This window comes from Manis pentadactyla, chromosome 3, assembly GCF_030020395.1.
Source record: "Manis pentadactyla isolate mManPen7 chromosome 3, mManPen7.hap1, whole genome shotgun sequence".
Classification (NCBI taxonomy): Eukaryota; Metazoa; Chordata; class Mammalia; order Pholidota; family Manidae; genus Manis; species Manis pentadactyla.
The window spans coordinates 146,768,678-146,795,172 of NC_080021.1; the positions used below are offsets into that span (position 1 = coordinate 146,768,678).

The following is a 26,495-nucleotide window of genomic DNA, read 5'->3' on the forward strand; positions in this document are numbered from 1 at the left end:
GGCCAACAGACACATGAAAAGATGCTTCATATCGCTAATTATCAGAGAAATGCAAAATAAAAATACAATGAGGTATCACCTCACACCAGTAAGGATGGCTGCCATCCAAAAGTCAAACAACAACAAATGTTGGCGAGGCTGTTGAGAAAAGGGGAACCCTCCTACACTGCTGGTGGGAATGTAAATTAGTTCAACCATTGTGGAAAGCATTATGGAGGTTCATCAAAATGCTCAAAACAGACTTACCATTTGACCAAGGAATTCCACTCCTAGGAATTTACCCTAAGAATGCAGCAGCCCAGTTTGAAAAAGACATATGCACCCCTATGTTTATCACAGCACTATTTACAATAGCCAAGACATGGAAGCAACCTAAGTGTCCATCGGTAGATGAATGGATAAAGAAGATGTGGGACATATACACAATGGAATATGATTCAGCCATAAGAAGAAAACAAATCCTACCATTTGCAACAACATGGATGGAGCTAGAGAGTATATGCTTAGTGAAATAAGCCAAGCAGAGAAAGACAAATACCAAATGATTTCACTCATATGTGGAATATAAGAATAAAGAAAAACTGAAGGAACAAAACAGCAGCAGAATCACAGAATCCAAGAATGGACTAACAGTTACCAAAGGGAAAGGGACTGGGGAGAATGGGAGGGAAGGGAGGGATAAGGGCCGGGAAGAAGAAAGGGGGTACTACGATTAGCAGGTATAATGTGGGGGGGGGGATGGGGAGGGCTGTGCAATACAGAGAAGACAAGTAGCGATTCTACAACATCTTACTATGCTGATGGACAGTAACTGTAATGGGGTTTGTGGGGAGGACTTGGTGAAGGGGGAACCTTAGTAAACACTATGTTCTTCATGTAATTGTAGATTAATGATAACAAAATAAAAAAATATATATGTATACTAAGCAGGGACCAAATGTATAGAATATTAAATAAATATTACCTATTAAATCAGTAAGAAAAAAATAAACATGCCTGCCCTTAAAACTGATAAATTAAACCAGGGGTCACAAACTGTAATGAGTAGGATAGGTCAAAGTGTTTTCATACTTTTAAGTAGTTGAGAAGTATCAAAAGAGTAATATTCTGTGACCTATGCAATTATAAAATTGCACATAAAAATTGCAATAATAGAATTATTAGAAATTTACATTTATTATCCATAGATAAAATTTTACTGTAACACAGCCAAATCACTCATTTCTTTATTATCTATGGCTGCTTTCACACTACAACAGCAGAGTTGAATTGTTTCAATTAAAACTGCCTCACCCACAAACCTAAAACTTTTACACAATCTGGTATTTACAGTAAAAGTTTGCTGACACCTGAACTAAACTAATAGGTTTTTCACAGAATAGCAAGCCCATAAATGTATTAAAAGATCCTCAATTTCATTAGCGGTTAAAAAATACAAATTGAAACACATATTATATACTCCAGATCTTTAAAAAATTTAATGTCTGACAATTCCAAGCATTAGCATTAAAGTCAAACACCAAATCTCTCTGCCACTGCTACTGGGTGTACATATGCCATTAGAAATAGATTCCCTGGAAACAACTGCCTGAAATATGTAAAAGACTATACTCACAAGATTAGTAAGAGCAACAGTGTTTGTAGAAACAAAAAATTAGAAACAACCCAAATATCCATCAACAGAATAATGAACTAATAACCAATGGTATATTCACACAATGGAATTCTACAAGGTAATAGAAATGCGTGAACTATATACACACATAAACATAGATAAATCTCAAAAATATAATACAGAATGAAAAAAGCAAGGCTGACAAAAATACACAAAATATGATGTTCTTTAAAGGAGTATGGGGGGAAATGAAATAATTTATTAAAGGATTCATATATTGTTGTTAAAATTTATTAAAAATGCCAGGTTAACGCATACTGGTGACTTCTGAGGTATGTTCTATTAACTGCTTTGAAAGTTGGATATAAAGGTGCCTATTTTACTGTTGTTATTTAAATTACATTACATGCTTTTGTGTATATGCTATTTCAAAATAAAACATTTCTAAACACCACAAAACTGGGCAATATATTAAGGTTGGAAATGTAAGCACTTAAAAAACTTCAATGACAATTGAGGAAAATAGACAAGGATATTATATTTATGTATTTTGTATCATCTCCATTCTTGGTAACAAATGTGAAGAATAATAGAAATGAAACCACATATATGCAACAACTTCAAAAAAGACCCACATTGGCAGTTGGTTTAAGAACAACTAGAAAATCTGATTAGGCCTGTATCAAGTAAAGAAATGGAATAATCATTAAGGTCTTTCCCCTGGGAAAACATCCAAGGCTAAACAGCTTCCCTGGTGAATTCCATCAAACACTTAAGGAAGACATAATACCAATCCTATATAAAATTTTCATAAAATAGAGGAGAAGAGAACATTCTCAAACTCAGTTATGAAGTCAGCATTATTATCCTGACATATGGAATTGCCACCCAGAATTAACAAGTATTAATAACCAGGTAATTTTTTCAAACATTCACTTTTAAAACACTTTTCTATGAAGAAGATATAAGAAACTAACTTACAATTATACTTTATTTCATAAGAATGTAACATCAGCTAGAATCCCTTTCAGCTTATGGGACACATAAATAAGTTATCTATATAATGTGTAACACATAACTAGGATAAATGGAGGAAGATGCTCCACTACAGAGTTAATCTGAGGACTCTAGGTATCCTTTACCCCATGCCAGAAAACTAGGGGGTGCTCAACATACTATACCTAAAACCCATTCAGGGCAAAATAGTGTGTTATGGCAAAATAATTAAGAAGACCTGATATAGACCAAAATGCTATGTGTCTCTGTTTCCTTGACATGTAGACAGTTAATGAACAAGGCAGTTTAAGAATCATGTGTATTGGAATCAAATTCAGGGAATAAGGGAAGACAAATGGGGTGGAACTAGAGGCCAGAAGTGAGAATCTTTTCATTTTGCAGCCTTTTGTAAATGGTTTTTCACCTGATAGATGTATTAAAAATAATATTACAGAGGAAAAAAAGTAAATGGATTGGGTTATGATATCATATATAATATGATATAAGCTCCATTTACTAACTGCTTGGCAGAACTTTGAATAAGTGCATTATTTATGTGAGCTTTATTTTCTAGATAGGGCAAATAAAATGAATAATCTGCTACTTAAATGCTGTAATACTATGATTTTTTAAAATAAAAGCCATAGAACCAAATCAAACCATGGTTTCTGGAAAGTTTCTTATTCCTTATTCCTGTGGGCCATGCACCTCTGATGTTTTGGGGCTCTTGTTATCGTAGCACAATACAAGTTATAAGAAAATATAAGGAAGAGGTGGAGAAAGATGGCAGTGTGAGAAGTGAGGCAGAAACCTCCTCCCCAAATCACACATAACACCAAAATAGAGCAAATACAACTAATCCTGAAAGAGCAACCCAAAAGATGACTGCAACAGACTGCTTACATCTGGAGAGAAGAAAAGACCTCACAGAAAAGGGTAAAGTAGCAAAGCCACAATCTGGCAGGACCCAATAGCATAATAAGTGAGTTAAGTTAGACTGATAGATAGTAAAGAAGCTTCCCTTGAATATTTGGTAAGCATGAATCTAAAGCCTGCAGTGGCAATAAATACATATCTATTGATAATCACCCTAAATGTAATGGACTGAATACACCAATCAAAAGACACAGAGTTACAAAATAGATTAAAAAACAAGACCCATCTATACGCTGCCTACGATTCACTCACTTCAAACTCAAAGACATACACAGACTAAAAGCAAAGGGATGGAAAAAGACAGTTCATGCAAATATTAGGGAGAAAAAACCAGGAGTTGTGATATTTGTTTCAGACTAATTAGATTTCAAAATAAAGAAAGTAAGGAGACAGAGAAGGCCATAACATAATGATAAAGGGGTCAGTCCAACAAGAAGATATAACCATTATAAATATTTATGCACCTAACATAGGAGCACCTACATATGTGAAACAAATACTAACAAAATTAAATGGGGAAATAGAACACAATGCATTCATTTCAGTAGACTTCAAAACTTCAAAACATACCACTCACTCCAAAGGAGAGGTCAACCAGACAGAAAATAAGGAGACAGAGGCACTGAACAACACATTAGAACAGATGGACCTAACAGACATCTACAGCACATTCCACCCAAAAGCAGCAGGATACACATTCTTCTCAAGTACACATGGAACATTTTCAAGAATAGCTCATACACTAGGCCAAAAATAGAGCCTCAATAAATTCAGAAGGATTGAAATTCTGACAAACTGCTTCTCAGAACACAAAGTATGAAACTAGGAATAAATTAGGCAAAGAAAACAAAAGAGCCCACGAACACATGGATGATTAAGAACATGCTCCTAAATAATCAATGGATCAATGGCCAAATAAAAACAAGATCAAACAACATGTGGAGACAAATGAAAAAAACAAACTCAACACCCCAAAATCTTTGGGATGCAGCAAAGGCTGTTATAAGAGGGCTGTATATTGCAATACAGACTTGCATTAAGAAAGAACAACAATCCCAAATGAACAGTCTAAACTCACAATTAACGAAACTAGAAAAAGAAAAACAAATGAGGCTCAAAGTCAGTAGGAGGAACACAATAAAGATCAGAGCAGAAATAAATACAATTGAGAAAAATAAATAAATAAATAGAAAGAATCAATGAAACACGGAGTTGGTTCTTAAAGAAAATTAACAAAATAGATAAACCCCAGCCACGCTTATCAAGAAAAAAAGAGTGTATACACATAAACAGAATCAGAAATGAGAAAGGAAAAATCACTACAGACAACACAGAAATACAAAGAATTATTAGAGAATACTATGGAAAATTATAAGCTAACAAATTGGATAACCTAAAATAAATGAACAACTTTCTAGAAAAATACAACTTTCCAAGACAGACCCACCAAGAAACAGAAAAATGTGAACAATTATCAGCAATGAAATTGAACTGTTAATAAAAAAGTACTGAAGAACAAAATCCCTGGACCAAATGGCTTCACTGCTGAATTTTATCAAACATTTAGAGAAGACCAAAAATCCATCCCCCTTAAAGTTTCCCAACAAGTAGAAGAGGAGAGAATACTTCCAAACTCATTATATGAGACTAGCATCACACTAATACGAAAACCATGCAAAGATACCACAAAAAAAGAAAATTACAGACCAATATCCCTGATGAACATAGAAACAAAAATACTCAACAAAGTATTAGCAAACTTAATTCAAAAATACATCAAAAAGATCATCCATCATGATCAAGTGGGATTTATTCCATGGATGAAGGATAGTACAATATCTCAAAATCCATCAACATCCAACACATCAACAAAAAGAACAAAAATGACATGATCATCTCAATAGATGCAGAAAAAGCATTTGACAAAATTCAACATCCTCATGATAAAAACTCTCAACATAATGGGTATAGAAGACAAGTACCTCAACATAACAAAGGCCATATATGACAAACCCACAGACAACATCATACTTAACAGCAAAAAACTGAAAGCTTCTCCTCTAAGATCAGATACTCTCCCCACTTTTATTCAACAGTACTGAAGGTCCTAGTGACGACAATCAGAAAACACAAAGAAATAAAAGGCATCCAGATTGGTAAGGAAGAGGGTAAACTGTCACTGCTTGCAGATGACATGATGTTTTACATAAAACACCCTAAAGAGGGTTAACATCCAAAATACAGAAAGAACTCACGTCTCAACACCCAAAAAGCAAATAACACTATTAAAAAATGGGTGGAGGATATGAAAGACACTTCTTCAAAGAAGAAATTCAGATGGCCAACAGGCACATGAAAAGATGCTCCACATCACTAATCATCAGAGAAATGTAAATCAAAACCACAATGAGATATCACCTCACACCAGTTATGACGGCCAACATAGAAAGACTAGGAACAACAAATGCTGGCAAGGATGTGGAGAAAGGGGAACCCTCCTACACTGCTGGTGGGAATGTAAACTAGTTCAACCATTGTAGAAAGCAAATATGGAGGTCTCTCAAAAAACTAAAAATAGAAATACCATTTGACCTGCAAATTCACCTCCTAGGAATTTACCCAAAGAAAACAACTTCTCAGATTCAAAAAGACATATGCATCCCTATGTTTATCACAGCATTATTTACAATAGACAAGATATGGAAGCAACCTAAGTGTCCATCAGTAGATGAATGGATAAAGAAGATGTGGTACACATACACAATGTAATACTATTCAGCCATAAGAAAGAAACAAATCCTACCATTTGCAACATGGACGGAACTAGAGGGTATTATGCTAGTGATATAAGTCAGGCAGAGAAAGACAAATATTAAATGATTTTCCTCATTTGTGGAATATTACAATGAAGCAAAACTGAAGGAACAAAATAGCAGCAGACTGACAGACTCCAAGAAGGAATAGTTGTTACTAAAGGGGAAGGGTGGGGGAGAGCGGTTGGAGAGGGAAGGAGAAGGGGATTGTGGGGTATCATGACTGGTGTACATGGTGTGTGTGGTGTCAGGGGAAGAGAGTGTAGCTTAGAGAAGTCAAATAGGGACTCTGTGGCATCTTACTATACCAGTGGACAGGGACTGGAATGGGGTATGGGGGAGGACTCGATAATAAGGGTGAATGTAATAACCATATTGTTTTACTTGTGAAACCTTCATAAGGGTGTATATCAATGATATCTTAATAAATAATAATAATAATAATAATAATAAAAACCCTAAAGAATCCACCCTAAAACTACTAGAACTAATAACTGAATTCAGCAAAGTTGCAGGATACAAACTTAATACCCAGAAATCTATGGCATTCCTCTATACTAACAAAGAGCTAGGAGAAAGAGAAATCAGGAAAGCAATTCCATTTACAATTGTATCAAAAAGAATAAAATACCTAGGAATAAACCTAACCAAGGAGGTGAAAGACCTATACTCTGAAAAATATAAGACACTCATGAGAGAAATTAAAGAAAAACCAAAAAATGGAACTCTATCCCATGCTCACGGACAGGAAGAATTAATATTGTCAAAATGGCCATCCTGCCTAAAGCAATCTACAGATTCAGTACAGTGCCTATCAAAATACCAACAAGACTCTTCAACAAACTAGAACAAAGCTCTAAACTTCATATGGAATGACAAAAGACTCTGAATAGCCAAAGCAATCCTGAGAAGGGAGAATAAAGTGGGGAGGATTACACTTACCAACTTCAAGCTCTACTACAAAGCCACAGTAATCAAAACAATTTGGTACTGGCACAAGAATAGACCCATAGATTAAGGGAACAGAATAGAGAGCCCTGATATAAACCCAAATATATATGGCCAATTAATACATGATAAAGAAGCCATGGATATACAATGAGGAAATGACAGCATCTTCAACAACTGGTGTTGGCAAAACTGGACAGCTACGTGTAAGAGAGTGAAACTGGATTACTGTCTAACTCCATACACAAAAGTAAACTCATAACGGATCAAGGACCTGAATGTAAGTCATGAAACCATAAAACTCAGAAGAAAACAGAGGCAAAAATCTCTTGAACATAATCATGAGCAACTTTTTCCTGAACACAGCTCCTTGGGCAAGGGAAACAAAAGCAAAAATGAATAAATGGGACCAGATCAAACTAAAAAGCTTCTGTACAGCCAAGGATATCATCAGTAGAACAAAAAGGCATCCTACAGTATGGAAGAATATATTTGTAAATGACTCATCTGATAACGGGTTAACATCCAAAATTTATAAATGACTCATATGTCCTAACACCCAAAAAGCAAATAACTGGATTAAAAAATGGGTGGAGCATCTGAACAGCTCCTTCTCCAAAGAAGAAATTCATATGACTAGCAGGCACATGAAAAGATGCTCCACATCACTAATTATCAGGGAAATGTAAATTAAAATCACAATGAGGTACCACCTCACACCAGTTAGGATGGCCAACATAAAAAAGACAAGGAACAATAAGTGCTGGCAAGGATGCAGAGAAAGAGGAACCCTCCTGCACTGTTGGTGGGAATGTAAATTAGTTCAAACATTGTGAAAAGCAATATGGAGGCTCCTCAAAAAAACAAAAACAGAAATACCATTCCACCCAAGAATTCCACTCCTAGAAATTTACCCAAAGAAAACAAGATCCCAGATTCAAAAAGACATTTGCACCCCTATGTTTATCACAGCATTATTTACAATAGCCAAAATATGGAAGCAACCTAAGTGTCCATCAGCAGATGAATGGGTAAAGAAAATGTGGTACATACACAGAATAGAATATTATTCAGCCATAAGAAGAAAACAAATCCTACCATTTGCAACAACATGGATGGAGCTAGAGGGTATTATGCTCAGTGAAATAAGCCAGATGGAGAAAGACAAATAGCAAATGAGTTCACTCATTTGTGGAGTGTAACAGCAAAGCAAAACTGAAGGAACAAAACAGCAGCAGACTCATGGACTCTAAGAAAGGACTAGAGATTACCAAAGGGCAGAGGGTGGGGGAGGGTGTGAGGGGAGGGAGGAAGAAGGGGATTAAGGGAGATTATGATTAACATACATAATGTAGGGAGTCACAGGAAAGGCAGTATAGCACAGAGAAGACAAGTAATGATTCTATAGCATCTTTCTACACTGATGGACAGTGACCACAATGGGGTATGGAGTAGGGGGGCTTGATAATATGGGTGAATGTATTAACCACAATTTTGCTCATGTGAAACCTTCATAGGACTGTATATCAATGATCCCTTAATAAAACATAGAAAAAAAATAATATACATATAGGGAATAAGGATTTTTATTTAACATAAAAATTAGGTCATCACTGTATTTTATCAGTATTATTGACTAATCCTATCCTTCTATTTCCTCTTTTCCAGTCACACTTCAAACTCTGACTTCCTGACTCAGGGACTATTTCAGACTTTTCTGATCCTACTCTTTGATACTCTCCTTACTCTATTAAATATACTATCTTATCTAGATGCTCTACTGTTCAAAAAATACCTGTCCAACTCTATAACAGTATCTAAATCCCAGAACATTACTGCCTTACAACCAGTAACAAAATGCCTATCCTTCACCTCTAGCCATCAAGTCAAGAGACTCTTGTAGAATCCAGTTCGTCATTTTAACAGCTATAGTAACAATCCATGAAAATAAACTTTAAAAAATATCTCATTTATTCAATCTGACTTTATATCCTCTACTATTGAAATATGACAGTGCCTTATAAAAGGTTCACAGGATTTAAAGAGCAAAAATAAAAACAGTGAAAAAGGCATTTACCAGTAACACTTCCAACCCCACCCCTGACACAAATATATCCAGGAGTGTTACTTAAAGCTATCTCATTTAGAAGATACTGAATCTTCATTTTACTTAAATAGAATCTGAGATTAGGCCACACAACTACTAAGGAGCAGAATTAAAATAAGAACCCAATTATGCCTAACTACAAAACCCACATAGTAAACCACATTTCTAAAATCTGACAGCTAATTTTTACTATGACAAATCTTAAAGGACAATCATATTTAATGATGTATTACTAGATAACAGAAACAATTCATACCTTTTTGTATAACGCTGTTGTATCAGAATCCAAAACAGTTATATTCCTTAGCTTTGCATTTATTTCAGTTACTGAAGGCCTCATAATCATCTCAGAATCAAGGCCTAAGGGAATAAAAAGATGATTAAATAAATGACTTTTTTCATTTAATACTTTTGAATTTATTTTTCTGAAATTTTCTTACCTTCGATCTTAATCTCAGAAATTTTACGTTTCTGATCTTGAATAAAAATCCGTAAACATGCTAATTCTGCTAAAATCTGCAAGGTAATGATATCTTCATTCCTGGGTAGTTTTAAAGCTGAAAGAAAAATCATACTGTACAACATAATAAGAACTTTTTAGTTATCTCACTACTCTTATTAAGTAACTGAACTATCACAATAATTACAATGCTAGCAGAAAATCCGATTTGCAACTCAGCTGAAAGCCAGCAAGACATTCCCTACTCAATCAGGAATTCTGAAGAACAATCAAATCTAGTGAAAACAAAAGCAAACAGACAAAACAAAAAATAGTTTCTAGATGAGACTAACATTTAAAACTAAGATATTGTAGTTCTAAAATCATAAATCTCTTGAGAGTCAATGATTACTGGAAAACCTTGTCATTATCATACTTGTAACTTTTCATTGATTAAAAAATATCCTCTGATATTATTCAAATTGTTAGTATTTTTCTAATCTAATGATATTAAATGTACGAATTTTAATCTAAATCAAATGTTTTTACTACCTAATCTTCAGAAAGAATGTTATGATAAAAGCCATATTTTCTTCAGCAATAATCATTTCTTTTTACTACTATTTTCTAAAATTAACCTGGTATATAATTAATCTCTCTAGATATTAATCTAGGCAGTAGAATTCTGATGCCAATATTATAAGTTAATAAAAAAGTGAGAGCTGAAATTTATTGATGTACTTGATAAAAAAAACTTGAGGGTAAATTTTAAATAAACATACATATTTTTTTAATAACCTCTCCTTTGTCTTCAGTCTCCGCAACATACACTGGGGCTGATTTTTCCTCCAATTTTGGAAAGATATTATTAAAATAACTTATTGTATTCAGAAGTGCTTCAGTATGTAAATGAATATCCAAAGAGGAAAAATTCACCTAAAGAACAAAGCTGATTTTAGTAATAGGTCAATGAATGTTTGCCTTCTCTGTACAAAGCACTATGCTTTGTGGTAATTGTGGTAAAAAGGATACAACTTCTATAATTTATTTTTATCCTCAAGATCTTACAGTTCTAGTTATAAAATAATTTTCATAATATATTTACTTAGAAATACAATATCTAATTAAAAAATAATTTATTGTTCACTCATACCTTCAGCATTTGTACAACATTGTTATAGGTACTTTGCAAGCTGGGTATACTCTTTTCAGCCTATCCAATGAGAAAAAAACAAATTTGTTTGAGTATCTTAGGAAAACATATATATATATATATATACACATACACACATACACACAATGACATAATGGTTCTAATATACATTTGTATCATTTTTTTCAGCAATTTATACATATAATTACCTAAACAAACAACTGCTTCCCCAGAACAAAGGAAATTCAGTAAGTAGAGGACAACCTGATATATAGCAAGTATACAATAATTGTTATATACTCTCTCTCTCTTACTACCAAGAGTGGAAATTTAGATATTATCAAGTGTGGGAAACATTCCTAATTATTCCTTCCTAATTATTCCTGTATGTGAAAATAAAAATTTGTGATGGAATGTTCTACCAAATACCCAAATACTCTGTTATCTTAAGATATATAACACTTTTGTAATATAAGAGCTATTCAATGCACAGACAACAAAAATCCTAAAATATCTGTATCTTATCAATATCAATAAAACAGGTATATTATGTCAATAATTGTAAATATGGTCTTAAAAGGGGTAAAATGCTCTTTCAGCATTATTCTTACTATAAAGTAATTATTAAAATAGTGTGTCACATAAAACAGGTCAATTAAAACATGGAATATATCATAAGTAGACCACAGTACCTATAAAAACTTAATAAATGATGGAACAGATTCCATAAATCAATAGGAAAGGAATAGAGTCATTAAGACTAGAAAAATCAGGGAACTGCAAACAATGGTTGGAAATCAAGTGAAAGCCTCATCCCATATTGTTTTCTTTGATATCTTAATGGGGGAAAATATCACACTGCAGGTTATTTCTACTTAAAACTTAGGCTTATTATTTTTCTCTATGAAATGCTTATAAATAATAACTATTTAATAGAGGATGACAAGACAAAAATATCTTAAAGTTTTAGGAGTTAAAGAAATGACATTTGAATAAAGATTAAACTGAATATTACTTAACTTAGAAAATGTGATTGTAACATTCAGCAGTACACTTACCACAGCAAGCAAATAAATGGAATTGCTTACCTTCACATATTCCAGTGTTAAGAGATCTTCCATTGTGTTATCCAGTGTTGTAATCAAATAAACTGGTTTCTTGTTTTCATCTAAAAGTAATTTTAAAAAATACTCTTTCATAGGAAAACAAGTGCAAGTCATATTAGTAATTACAGAATTGGAAAAGAAGGATTTCCTGTATTAGTTCTGAGCCTTAGATTCTGTCTTACCCAAGTCAGGTCCTTCCCCCTTTATTTTAAACTCTAAATATATAATTTGTCCTCATAATCCCCCTCGATTCTCTTATGCCACAATGCTAAAGACTCTTACCCTTCTAAACCCAGATAGGAGTGAGAAAAAATAGCAATCAGTTTTAAAGAAAGAACAGAATAGTATTAAGAACAATAAAAGGACATGAAAAGAATTCTAACCTTGAGCCACAGAAGTAGCTAGAAAGAAAATTGTCTGACTCCGCACATACAGAACAGTTTAGAAGACAGATCAGGTATGTAATGGGAAACTAAGTTTTTCTGTATATTTGTTTATTATATTAACTGGTCTATTACCATATAATCAGTCTTTACACTTGTGTTATTTTTTCTACTCAAAAATAAAGAAAACAAGTGAGAAAATACTGTAAAACAGTATTTTGCAGATAACCCTTAAAACTACCATCACCAAATTACTTTTGGCTGCTGGAAATCCATTACCTAGATACTGGAAGAAAGAACTACAAACCAACCATACTACTCTTGAGGAAAAAAATGCAACATATTCACAGAATCCTCAAGATTTAAATGCTTATCCAGCACGTAAGCCACCCTTCTATTGCAGTTGCTCATCACATTTCAACCATTAACAATGTCCCAATTTTGTTCATATTTATTCACTCATTGAACAACTATACACTGATAGTAAGACACTGTGCTATTCACTTCCTCCCACAACCTCTAAGAAAACAAAAAGCAAAAATATACAGAAAGAAGCATAGTAATAATTGTATATGTGTGCAAGGGTTTTCTTATCCTTTGCTCTTTAGAAAACAAAAAATAAACATAAACATAAACATAAAAATTAACAACTTGTTATAATACCTCTGGATTACTGAAGAACACTATCAAGTTGGTTTGCTTTTCTTTCCAATTACCAGAGCAAACTGTTTCCTGAGGTAGAAAGCGTAATAAAGCAAAACCCTGTATCTGATATGTATGATGGTTTTCTCAGCAAGAGATAATCATAACACAGTTCACCCTACTCAAGTTCTCAAGGGCTACAGAACACATGTAGACTGTGGAACTGAAATGTATAAATTATATCCAATGACTCAGTTTCCAGGCTGCAACACATAATTTGCTTCCCAAAATACAGAAATTACATTTAATTCAGGGCTTTAAAAAAAACAAAGAAGTTTTTGTGATACTTGTTAACAGACATCTTTACCTGGGAATGAGTTCCCAGAGAAGGTGGCCCTCTTAAATCCTTGATATTTATAAAAGCATATTCTCTACCTTTCTTAATTCCCACATCAATTAGGATTTAGATGTTCACTTGTAGTTTAGTTCTGTAACTCCCTTATTTTCAGTATCTCAATTTACTGGGGAAAAAAATTCCTAAATGAGTTCAAAGTATTTCACAAGACAGCTTCAATTTAAAACTTGAATAATTTATAAACATGAAAATATCAACCACCAAAAGAATAATGAATTCTGCAACATCCAAAAAATGCTTTTATATACACGTAAGCAGAACAGATTTATGTGACCTCAAAAATAAAAGTAAAACAACTTTAATTAAAAAAAAATTTTAAGCCAATTACATCAATAATAACTTTGAACATCTATGGTCTAAATGCACCAATTAAATGACAGAGATTGCCAGAGTGAATAAAAAAATCAAGATCCAACTATACATTGCCCCCAAGAAATACAATTTAAATATAAACACACATATAGATTAAAAGTAAATGGATAGAGAAAAATATACTAACATTAATTAAAAAAACCAGGGACAGCTAAATAAATTTTCAGACAGCATGGAATTCAAAACATGGAATATTATTACATGGATAAAGAAAGGCATTAGGTAAAAATAAAAGGATCAAATCTCCATGAAGACATAACAATCCTTAAGGTGTATTCATCTAACAACAGAGCATAAAATATGTGAGGAAAAACTGAAAATACTGCAGGGCAAAATAGGTGAGCCCACTATTATAGTTGAAGACTTCAAAATCCCTCTATTAGAAATGGACAGAGCTAGCCAACAAAAAATAAGTAAGGAATAGACTCAATGCCAACAATCAACTGGATGTAATGGATAGCTACTTCATCCAACAATAGCAGAATGAATATACTTTCTCTTAAGCTCACCAGGAATATATACCAAGACATTCTGGGCCATAAAACACACCTTAACAAAATTTTAAAAACAGAAATCATAAAATGTCTGTGCTCAGACCACAGTGGAATTAAACTAGGTATCAGTAACATCAGAAAAACAGTTGGAAAATTCCAAAATACTCAGAGTATGAACATACTTGTACATAACATATGGGTCAAAGAAAAAAATCTCGAGAGATTAAAAACATTTAGAACTAAATGAAAATAAAAGCACACCTAATCAACATTTGTAGACTACAGTGAAAGCAGCACTTAGAGAGAAATATAACACTGAATGCATACATTATTGGAAAAGGAGATATAAAATCAATATCTAAGCTTCTACCTTAGGAACTAGAAAAAGAAGAGCAAAATAAATCCAAAATAAGCACAAGGAAGAAATAATAAAAATACATAATAAATAAATGAAATTGAAAGCAAGAAACCCCTAGAAAAAAATCAAAGAAACTACAAGTGGTTCTTTGAAAAGATCAGTAAAATTGGTATGCCTCTAGCCAGGGTAACTAAGGAAAAGGAAGACACAAATGACTACTAACAGAAATGAAAGAGTGGATATAACAAGAGGTATCATGAAAATTACAAGGATAAAAAAAGAATACTATGAACAACTCTGCCCACACATGTGATAATAGAATGAAATGGACCAATTCCTTTAAAGGTATAATTTGCCGAATTCATGCAAGAATAATTAAACCTGAGTAGGCCTACATCTATTAAAGTAATTAAGTTAATAATTAATAACCATCAAAAACAGAAAAGTACCATGCCCAGATAGGTTCTCTGGTGAATTCTAACAAACATCTGAGGAAGAAAATACAACAATTTTTTACAATCCTTTTCAGAGGATACAAATACATGGAACATTTCCTAATTAATTCTATGAAGCCAAAATTACCCTAATACTGAAACCACACAAAGGTATTACAAAAAAAAGGGGAAATTACAGGCAAGTAACTCTCATTAATACAGATGCAAAGATCCTTAACATAATATTAGCAAACTGAATTCAACATGGGTAAAAAATTATATATCACAACCTAGTAGGATTTGTTCCAGGATGCAGGGCTGGTTCAACATATGAAAATCAAATGATATAATCTCTCACAGGTACAGACTACAGAAGAAAAATCACATGATCAATTAAATTAGGTGCAGTAAAAGTATTTTACAATATCAATACCCATTCATGATAAAAGTTCTCACTCAGTAAAACTAGGAATAAAAGAAAACATCAACTTGATCAAGAATATCTTCAAAAATCCTACAGCTAACATCCATTATGTAATATCCATACTTAATGGCAAGAAAAGTGCAGCTTTCACACTAAGGAACAAGGTGAAGGATGTCCCTCCCCTCTCAACACAGATTTCCAACATTCTACTATATGTCTTAGCAAATATTCTCAGATAGACAGATAGATAACTAAATTTCTTAGCAAGAAAAAAGAAAATACAGATTGGGAAAGAACACACAAAACGGTCTTTGTTTACAGATGACATGATCATCTATGCAGAAAATACAAAAGAACTCCTGGAACATAAGTCATTACATTAAGGTTTCAGGATACAAGGTTAATGTACAAGGCAACTACTTTCCTATATAACAGATATGGACAAGTGGAATTTGAAATTAAAAACATAAAGCCATTTACATTTGCATCAAAAAATACATATAATACTTAGGTATAAATCTAATAGTATATATACAAGACCTATATAAGGAAAAACACGAAACTCCAATGAATGAAATCAAGGAACTAGATAAATGGAGAGATTTCCATGTTCATGAATAGGAATACTCCATATTGTCAAGATGTCAGTTCTCCCCAACTTAATTTTTAGATTCAATACAAACCTAATCAAAATACCAGGAACTAATTCATGGATATTGACAAATTGATTCTAAACTCTATAGGCAGAGGCAAAGACCCAGAAAAACTAACACAATATTAAAGAATAAATTGAAGGATTGACACTACCTGACTTCAAGATTTACTATAAAGTTATAGTAAGCAAGACACTGGTACTGGCAAGAGAATAAATAAATAGATCAATGGAACAGAACAGAGAGTCCAGGAACAGACCTCCAAAAGTGCAGTACACTGATCTTGGACAAAGAAACAAAGACAGTACAATACAGCAAACAGGTCTTTCAACAAATGTTGATGGAACAAAAGGGACATCCACATGTGCAAAAAAAAAAAGGAAAAGAGAAAAAGAATGTACACACAGACCTTACAGCCCTCACAAAAATCAACTCAAAATGTACCCCACAGATCTAAATGTAAAATATAAGCTAAAAAACTTAAAGAAGATAACATTATCTAGATGCCTGTGGTTTGGCAATGACTTTTTAGATACAAGACCAAAGGCATGATCCCTGAGATAAAGAAATGCTAAGCTTCACTTAATTAAAATAAAAAATTCTGCTCTGCAAAGGGTACAGTCAAGAGAATGAAAAGACAAGCCAGAAACTAGGAGAAACATTTGCAAAAGACACATCTGATAAAGAAGTGTTAACAAAATATACAAAAAATCTTAAAATTCAACAAGAAAAAACAAGATTTTAAAAAGAGGCCAAAGATCTTAACAATATCTCACCAAAGAAGATACACAGAAACAACCATGAAAAGATGCACTACATCATCTCATCAGGGAAATGCAAATTAAAACAGTAAGATACCATTACACACCTTATTAGAATACCCAAAGTCCAGGACACTAACACCAAATATTAGGGAGGTTGTGGAGTATTAGGAACTCTTATTCATCGCTAATGAAAATGCTAAATGTATAGCCATTCTGGAAGACAGCTTGATGATTTCTTACAAAACTAGACATACTCTTAACATATGACCTAACATCGTGTTCCTTGGTATTTATGAAAGCAAATGAAAACCTATGTCTACACAAAAATGTACACACAGATGTTCAGAACTGGGAAAACTTTGAAGCAACCAAGATGTCCTTCAGGAGATGAATGGATAAATAAAATGTGGTACAAGAACACAATGGAATATTATTTAGCATTTAAAAGAAATGAGCTATCAAGTAATGAAAAGATACGGAAATAACTTAAATAATTATTACTAACTGAAAGAAGCCAGTCTGAAAAGGCTATGTACTGTGTGATTCCAATTATATGACATTCTACAAATAACAAAACTGTGGACACAGTAAAAAGATCAGGGGTTGTCAGAGACTGGCAGAGGACAGAAAAGGATGGATAAGCGGAGGACAGAGGATTTTTAGAGCAGTAAAACTACTGTGTTTGGCACTATAATGCTAGATACATGTCATTATACATTTGCCAAAAATCCAGAGAATGCACAATACCCAAGTTGAACCCTAATGTATGGACTTTGAGTATATGTCAACATGGGTTCATCAAGTGCAACAAATGTACCACTTTGGTGAGGAATGCTCATAATGGGAGAGGCTACGCATGTGTAGGTGCAGGGGTTATATGGGAAATCTCCATATCATCTGTTCAGTTGTGCTGTGAATTAAAAACTGCTATAAAATGTCATCTCTATTTATATGTAATGTTTTCATGCTACAACGTAGATTAATGAAAGTAAATTGCTGAATAGTCTGTTTTCTATTTTTAAGTTATATGTGAAATAAAGAATTCACATATAACATTAATTTCAGCTGTACAACATAGTAAGAATTCAGTATTTGTGTATATTGTCATTTTCCATTCAAGTCTTTAAACCATTTTAATTTTTGTTTGTGGTATAAGATTGTAGCCCAGTTACATTCTTGTGCATATGGCTGTTCGATTTTCCTAGCACCATTTATTGAAGAAACTATATTTTTTTATTGGATACTCTTGGCTTTTTCATAAATTAATTGACCATATATGCATGGATTTATTTCTGGACTCTATTCTGTTCCACTGATGGTGGTCTCTTTTTATGCCAGCACCATACAATTTTGATTACCATAGCTTTGAAATCAGGGAGCATGAGGCCTCTAGCTATTTTCTTTCTCAAGATTGTTTTGGCTATGGGTTTTTAATTCTGTGTGTGGTTGCATACAAACTTTAGGGTTTTTTCTATTTCTGTGAAAAATGCAATTGGAAATTTGGTAGAGATTGCATTGAATCCTTGGATTGCTTTGGATATTGTGAACATTTTAACAGTATTAATTATCACAAATCACGAGCACAGACTATCTTTATTTGTATCTTCTTCAATTTATTTCATCAGTGTCCTATAGTTTTCAGTGTACATGTCTTTGACCTCATAGGTTAAATTTATACGTAGGTATTTTATTCTTTTTGATGAAAGTAAAATGAGGTTGTTTTCCCTTTCTCATAGTACATTATCAGTGTATGGAAAAGTAACAGAATTTACATTACTGAATCCATTGATTAGTTCTAACAGTTTTTTCATGGAGTCTTTAGGGTTTCCTATGTATAATAATGGCATCCTCAAATAGTGATAGTTTTACTCTTTGAGTCAACAAAGAATTACCATAAATAGTGACAGTTGTACAACTGGATCAACAAAGAAATCAAAGGGAATAAAAAAATACACTGAAATAAATAAAAATGGAAATACAACATACCAAAGCTTAGGGAGTGGAGCAAAAGTAGTTCTAAGAAGGATGAACATAGCAATAAATGCCTATTTCAAGAAGTAAGAAACCTCTCAGAATGCAATACATTCATTTTAGGAAACTTCAACACACCACTCACTCCAAAGGACATATCAACCAGAAAGAAAATAAGTAAGGAGACAGAGGCACTGAAACACATTAGAACAGATGGACCTAACACACATCTATAGAACTCTACACCCAAAAGCAGCAGGATACACATTCTTCTCAAGTGCACATGGAACATTTTCCAGAATAGACCACATACTAGGCCACAAAAGGAACCTTAGTAAATTCAAAAACATTGAAATTGTACCAACCAACTTCTCAGATCACAAAGGTCTGAAACTAGAAATAAATTGTACAAAGAAAACAAAAAGGCAGACAAACACATGCAGGCTTAACAACATGCTCTTAAATAATCAATGAATCAAAGACCAAATTAAAACAGAGATCAAGCAACATATGGAGACAAATGAAAACAACAGCACAATGCCCCAAATTCTGTGGGATGCAACAAAGGCAGTTCTAAGAGGAAAGTATATAGCAATACAGGCCTATTTAAAGGAGGAAGAACAATCCCAAATGAATAGTCTAAAATCACAATTACTGAAACTGGGAAAAGAAGAACAAATGAGGCCCAAAGTCAGCAGAAGAAGGGTCATAATAATGATCAGAGAATAAATAAAATTGAGAAGAATGAAATAATAGAAAAAATTAATGAAACCAAGAGCTGGTTCTTTGAGAAAATAAACAAAATAGATAAACCCCTGGCCAGACTTATTAAAAAAAAAGAATCTACACACATCAACAGAACCAGAAATTAGAAAGAAAAAATCACGATGGACACCACAGAAATACAAAGAATTATTAAAGAATACTATGAAAATCTATATGCTAACAAACTGGATAACCTAGAAGAAATGGACAACTTTGTAGAAAAATACAACCTTTCAAGACTGACTCAGGAAGAAACAGAAAATCTAAACAGACCAATTAATAGCAACAAAATTGAATCGGTAACCAAATAACTACCCAAGAACAAAACTTCCAGACCAGATGGATTCATGGCTGAATTTTATCACACATTTAGAGAAGACATAATACCCATTATCCTTAAAGTTTTGCAAAACACAGAAGAGGAAGGAATACATCCAAACTCATTCTATGAAGCCAGCATCACTCTAATACCAAAACCAGGCAAAGACACCACCAAAAAAGAAAACCACAGACTAATATCCCTGATAAACACAGATGCAAAAATACTCAACAAAACATTAGCAAACTGAATTCAAAAATACATCAAGAGGATCATACACCATGATCAAGTGGGATTCATCCCAGGGATACAAGGATGGTACAACATTTGAAAATCCATAAACATCATCCACCACATCAACAAAATGAAGGACAAAAACCACATGACCATCCCATAGATGCTGAAAAAGCATTTGACAAAATTCAACATCCATTCATGATGAAACTCTTAACAAAATGGGTATAGAGTGCAAGCACCTCAACATAATAAGGGCCATATGAGACAAACCCACAGCCAACATCATATTTAACAGTGAGAAGCTGAAAGCTTTTCCCCTAAGATCAGGAACAAGACAAGGATGCCCATTCTCCCCGCTTTTATTCAACAAAGTACTGGAGGTTCTAGCCATGGCAATCAGACAACACAAAGAACTAAAAGGCATCCAGATTGGTAAGGAAGAACGTAAACTCTAACTGCTTGCAGGTGACATGATTTTGTACATAACAAACCCTAAAGAATACACTCCAAACCTACTAGAACTAATATCTGAATTCAGCAAAGTTGCAGGATACAAAATTAATACACAGAAATCGATTGCATTCCTATACACTAATGATGAACTAGCAGAAAGAGAAATCAGGAAAACAATTCCATTCACAATTGCATCAAGAAGAATAAAATACCTAGGAATAAACCCAACCAAGGAAGTGAAAGACCTGTACCCTGAAAACTACAAGACACTCATAAGAGAAATTAAAGAGGGCACTAATAAATGGAAATTCATCCAGTGCTCTTGGGTAGGAAGAATTAATATTGTCAAAATGGCCAACCTGCCTAAAGCAATCTACAGATTCAATGCAATCCCTATCAAAATACTGATAGCATTCTTCAACGAACTGGAACAAATAGTTCTAAAATTTATATGGAACCACAAAAGACCCCGAATAGCCAAAGCAATCCTGAGAAGGAAGAATTAAGCAGGGGGGACCTCACTTCCCAACTTCACGTTCTACTACAAAGTGACAGTAATCAATACAATTTGGTATTGGCACAAGAACAGACCCACAGACCAGTGGAACAGAATAGAGAGTCCAGATATTAACCCAAGCATATATGGTTAATTAATATATGATAAAGGAGCCATGGATACACAATGGGGAAATGACAGTCTCTTCAACAGCTGGTGTTGGCAAAACTGGAGAGCTACATGTAAGAGAATGAAACTGGATTATTGTCTAACTCCATACACAAAAGTAAACTCGAAATGGATCAAAGACCTGAATATAAGTTATGAAACCATAAAACTCTTAGAAAAAAACTTAGGCAAAACTCTCTTGAATATAAACATGAACAACTTCTTCATGAACATATCTCCACAGGCAAGAGAAACAAAAGCAAAAATGAATAAATGGGACTATATCAAACTAAAAAGCTTCTGTACAGAAAAGTACACCATCAGCAGAACAAAAAGGCATCCTACAGTATGGGAGGATATATTCATAAATGACATATCCAATAAGGGGTTGACATCCAAATATACAAAGAGCTCATGCACCTCAACAAACAAAAAGCAAATAATACAATTAAAAAATGGGCACAGGATCTTAACAGACACTTCTCCAAAGAAGAAATTCAGATGGCCAACAGGCACATGAAAAGATGCTCCACATTGCTAATCATCAGAGAAACGTAAATTAAAACCACAATGAGATACCATCTCACACCAGTTAGGATGACCACCATCCAAAAGACAAACAACAAATGCTGGTGAGGATGTGGAGAAAGGGGAACCCTCTACACTGCTGGTGAGAATGTAAATTAGTTCAACCATTGTGGAAAGCAATATGGATGTTCCTCAAAAAACTAAAAATAGAAATACCATTTGACCCATGAGTTCCACTCCTATGAATTTACCCTAAGAATGCCGGACCCCAGTTTGAAAAAGACATATACAACCCCATGTTTATCGCAGCACTATTTACAATAGCCAAGAAATGGAATCAACCTAAGTGTCCATCAGTAAATGAATGGATAAAGAAGATGTGGGACATATACACAATGGTATACTATTCAGCCATAAGAAGAAAACAAATCCTATCATTTGCAACAGCATGAATGGAGCTAGAGGGTATTAGGCTCAGTGAAATAAGCCAGGCAGAGAAAGACAAGAACCAAATGATTTCACTCTTCTGTGGAGTATAAGAACAAAGAAAAAACTGAAGGAACAAAACAGCAGCAGAATCATAGAACCCAAGAATGGACTACCACCAAAGGGAAGGGGACTGGTTGGATAGTTGGGAAGGGAGGGATAATGGGAAAAAGGAGCATTACGATTGGCACACATAATGTAGGGGGTGGGGGCTAGGGGAAGGCAGTATAGCACAGAGAAGACAAGTATTGATTCTTTAGCATCTTACTAGTTGATGGACAGTGACTGTAATTGGGTATGTGGTGGGGACTTGATAATGGGGGGAATCTAGTAACCACAATGTTGCTCATGTAATTGTATATTGATAATACCAAATAAAAAAAAATAAGAAACATCTCAAATACACAACTTAACGTTATACCTCAAGGAACTAGAAAAGCAAATGTAGCCCAAAGTTAGTAGAAGGAAAGAAATATTGCCATAGCAGAAATTAATGAAATAGAGACTAAAAGACATTAGAAAAGATCACTCAAACCAAGGGCTAGTTCTCTGAAAAGACAAATAAAATTGATAAACTAGATTATCAAGACTGAGAAAAAACAAAAGGCTCCAATAAATAAAATTAGAAATAAAAGAGGAGACATTATAACTGGTATCACAGAAATACAAAGGATCATAAAGACTACTATGAACAATTAAATACTAGCAAATAGGAAAACCTAGAAGAAATGGATATACTAGAAACATACAACCTCTCCAGAATTAATAATCACCAAGTAGAAAATATGAATACACCAATTAATTGAAAGGACATTGAATCAGCAATCAAAACTTCTAAACAAACAAAAATCCAGAACCAAATAGCTTCACTGATGAACAGTACCAAATATTCATTCAGTGAAGAATATTACCAATCCTGAAAGTCTTCAAAAAATCAAAGAGGAGGAAATGCCTCCAAACTCATTTTACAAGGCCAGCATTACCTTGATACCAAAACCAGACAAGGAAGCCACAAGAAAATTACAGGGCAATATCCTTGAGGAACATAATGCAAAAACCCTCAACAAAATATAAGCAAACCTAATTCAACAGTACATTAGAAGGATCATACAGCATGAGCAAGTGGTATTCATTCCAAGGAAGCAAGGATGGTTCAACATCTGTAATCAATCAACATGATATATCTTATTAACAAAAAGGATAAAAATCATATGATCATCTCAATAGATGCAGAAAAAGTATTTGATAAAATTCAACATCCATTTATGATAAGAACTCTCAACAAAGTGGGTACAGAGTGAACTTAATACAACATTAAAAAGTCCATATATGACAAGCCCACAGCTAAGATCATATTCAATTGTGGAAAGTTGAAAGCTTTTCCTCAAGATCAGTAACAAGACAAGGATGCCTACTCTTGCCACTTTTATTGAATATAGTATTGGAAGTCTTTGCCAGAGCCATTAGGGAAGAAAAAGAAATAAAAGGGTGGAATTAACTTCATTTTTCTCTCTGGTCTACTCCCCCTACATTCCCAAGTATAAGATAAAGGTTGAATACTAACTCTTAATGTTTCTCTGAGAATGTTTTAGCAAATTACTGATTTAAAGCCTAGAGAATTTAATACTCTATAGTAGGTAACCAAACAATAAAATTTATTTATCTAAAAAAATAAAAGATTCTTACCACAGTATTCTGGGCACTTTAAGCAAAATTCTTTCAAAAAAGCATTTGCCTTCAAATCAAATGTTCTAAACTCAACTTCAGTGCCTAATCCTAAGACATCAATTCCTACCACAGGCAGTTCACAATCTCCAACAAGGTGATAAAATTGAATCAAAACCTGGAAAAGAAAGAAAAAAGAAACTACCACTACCTATAACAAATTTTCTTCATGGATGATAATTGTGTATGGTGGTGATATACATAGGTATGTATATATACCCTTATATGTATACATGTAATATGTAAACAATATGAATTTAATATTTAGGATTTATACACACAGTACACACTTTTGTTGTGCAAGTTGTTCTTGATAAATTATTTTATTATTCTCAATAAATATGTATTGAATAGCCATAGTATATCATCTAAATACGTAATTCTTGGTTAAGGAAATTAATCTTCTAAGAAAGGGGAGGGAGAAACACACAGAAATGTGTAGATTCAGCTTAAACAGGATGAAAACAACAAGGCCTATTGGTAATGAGATTACATAAATAAGCTGTGAATAGTGGAAGTAACAATTTAAACAATATTAATTTTACCATGGTACATACCTCTGGCACTTCAAATCTTATTTTACATTCAGTCATATTTTTTGCACAGTCAGGACTTTGGAGCTTTTTCTGTTGATAACTTTTATCTCCAGTTGGAGGTTGAAAGGTCTCGTCCAAGGGACTACATGGTGCATCATAATATTCTTCCTCTGAATCTATATATTGTAGAATATCATTTAAGTAAATAATGAAAATGATTTAGTTTAACATTTGTGTAACTTTTCTGATATAAATATGAACACTAATATACTTCAAATACTGAATTTCAAAAACTGAATGTAAAGATGAGAAGCTAAATAGAAAAAAATATAGAGATTTTGTCTAAAAAATTGCATCCTTGATACAAAAGTATGGAGAATTTTTAAATGCACCTTTAGCTTAATGAGCAACACCTCTTAAAAACATTAGTCCATCTAAAAACTGGTACAGAAAAGTTATACCAAATGCCAATGATTACATACATCATGAATATAAAAAGAACCCACTAATGTGCTCATTCTACTTGGATTAGCAAAACAGGACTCTGTTACAAACTCTGCAATATTAAAAGCAGAAGTTTGAATAAATTTGCTATTAAGAAGGATATAAAAAGTATTAAAACCATTAAAAGAAAGTTTAAAGGAAACTAAAACCATCCTGAGTTATACCCATAATCACCCTAAGACTGAACCTAGGGTAGATGATCGCACAACCACCACCTTCCACTGCTTTCCCTTTCTCCCAGCACCATACACAAAGAGAACATTCTCTAGAAAACCATGGATCAACATGGAAATTTCCGTTATTTAACATTTAGCAATTTTAAATGTCTTAAAAATACATTTATTTTTCCTTCTAATGCAGCCAAATAAAGCAGATATTTGATATAAAAATATTTACCAGCTTTCATGTGTAAATGTAGGTATTGCTGTTTAATTTTTTCCTTTAATAGGAAAAAATGAAAGTATAAAAATTGAAAAAAAATTTTACTATAACAAAATTCTCCAAATAACTAAGCAACATATTATTGACATCTACAAAGTTTCATGGGGTCTCTCGGCTCATAAGAGGAAAAAGATTATTAATTTACTACTGGTCCTTGCCATTATGTGTTCTACATTTATACAGCAAAAAATCCCACTGTAAAACTTTAAGGAACATCTAATTACATTATTTTAAAGGAGTTTTAGTGAACATTTCTGAAAAATATACAAATATCTGCTATTGCCTGAAATCTTTTACACAGTCTCAAAATGAAAACTATTTTCCTGATATATTTGTAATAAGGAAAGATCCCTAAAGGAGTTTCATTTTACCATCCTCAATACATGAAAGTTCCAAGAGAGGAAACATTTTCTGTGAAATCTGTGCTGTTCCCAAGGAAGTGGACCTTTGAATCTGGAAGAAAAGTAATTCACTGTCAGTTAGCACAAAGACTTTTATTCAAAATTGTAAGACAATTTTGAAGGAAAAAAAAAGTCAATTTGAATTGACTGAGAAAAAAATTCAATCTGTATTAGAAAAGTAAATTGTAAAATGCAGGCATAAAGAAGTGGTTTTGTAACTTCAAAGCTAACTATAAACTGTAAAACTGTTATAGCTTCTACTTTGACAGGCTTTGAATAGGAAGAGATCTTAGATGTATCTTAACAAGGAAGCCACCTCCAGGACATCCATGAGAAATAGCCAAAAGTATCAATACTTTTTAAAGCCTCTGGAGTTGGAGAGCTTGTGATTTTATTTTTCATTTTTTCAAAGG

General features: G+C 33.3%; 1 protein-coding gene across 5 annotated transcripts in view; it reads right to left on the minus strand.

Moving 5' to 3' along the window:
* The window catches only part of VPS13A (vacuolar protein sorting 13 homolog A), a 236,372-nt gene that overhangs the window by 122,850 nt on the left and 87,027 nt on the right, over nucleotides 1-26,495 (minus strand). For all 5 annotated transcript variants that reach the window (XM_036893494.2, XM_057498558.1, XM_036893497.2 and 2 more), the window contains 8 exons: nucleotides 26,053-26,134; nucleotides 24,758-24,912; nucleotides 24,162-24,318; nucleotides 12,096-12,175; nucleotides 11,008-11,067; nucleotides 10,637-10,790; nucleotides 9,856-9,972; nucleotides 9,672-9,775 (listed from right to left, as the gene is read on the minus strand). In XM_036893494.2, coding sequence (XP_036749389.2) covers nucleotides 9,672-9,775; nucleotides 9,856-9,972; nucleotides 10,637-10,790; nucleotides 11,008-11,067; nucleotides 12,096-12,175; nucleotides 24,162-24,318; nucleotides 24,758-24,912; nucleotides 26,053-26,134 — 909 coding nt within the window. The remainder of the gene's footprint in view (nucleotides 1-9,671; nucleotides 9,776-9,855; nucleotides 9,973-10,636; nucleotides 10,791-11,007; nucleotides 11,068-12,095; nucleotides 12,176-24,161; nucleotides 24,319-24,757; nucleotides 24,913-26,052; nucleotides 26,135-26,495) is intronic.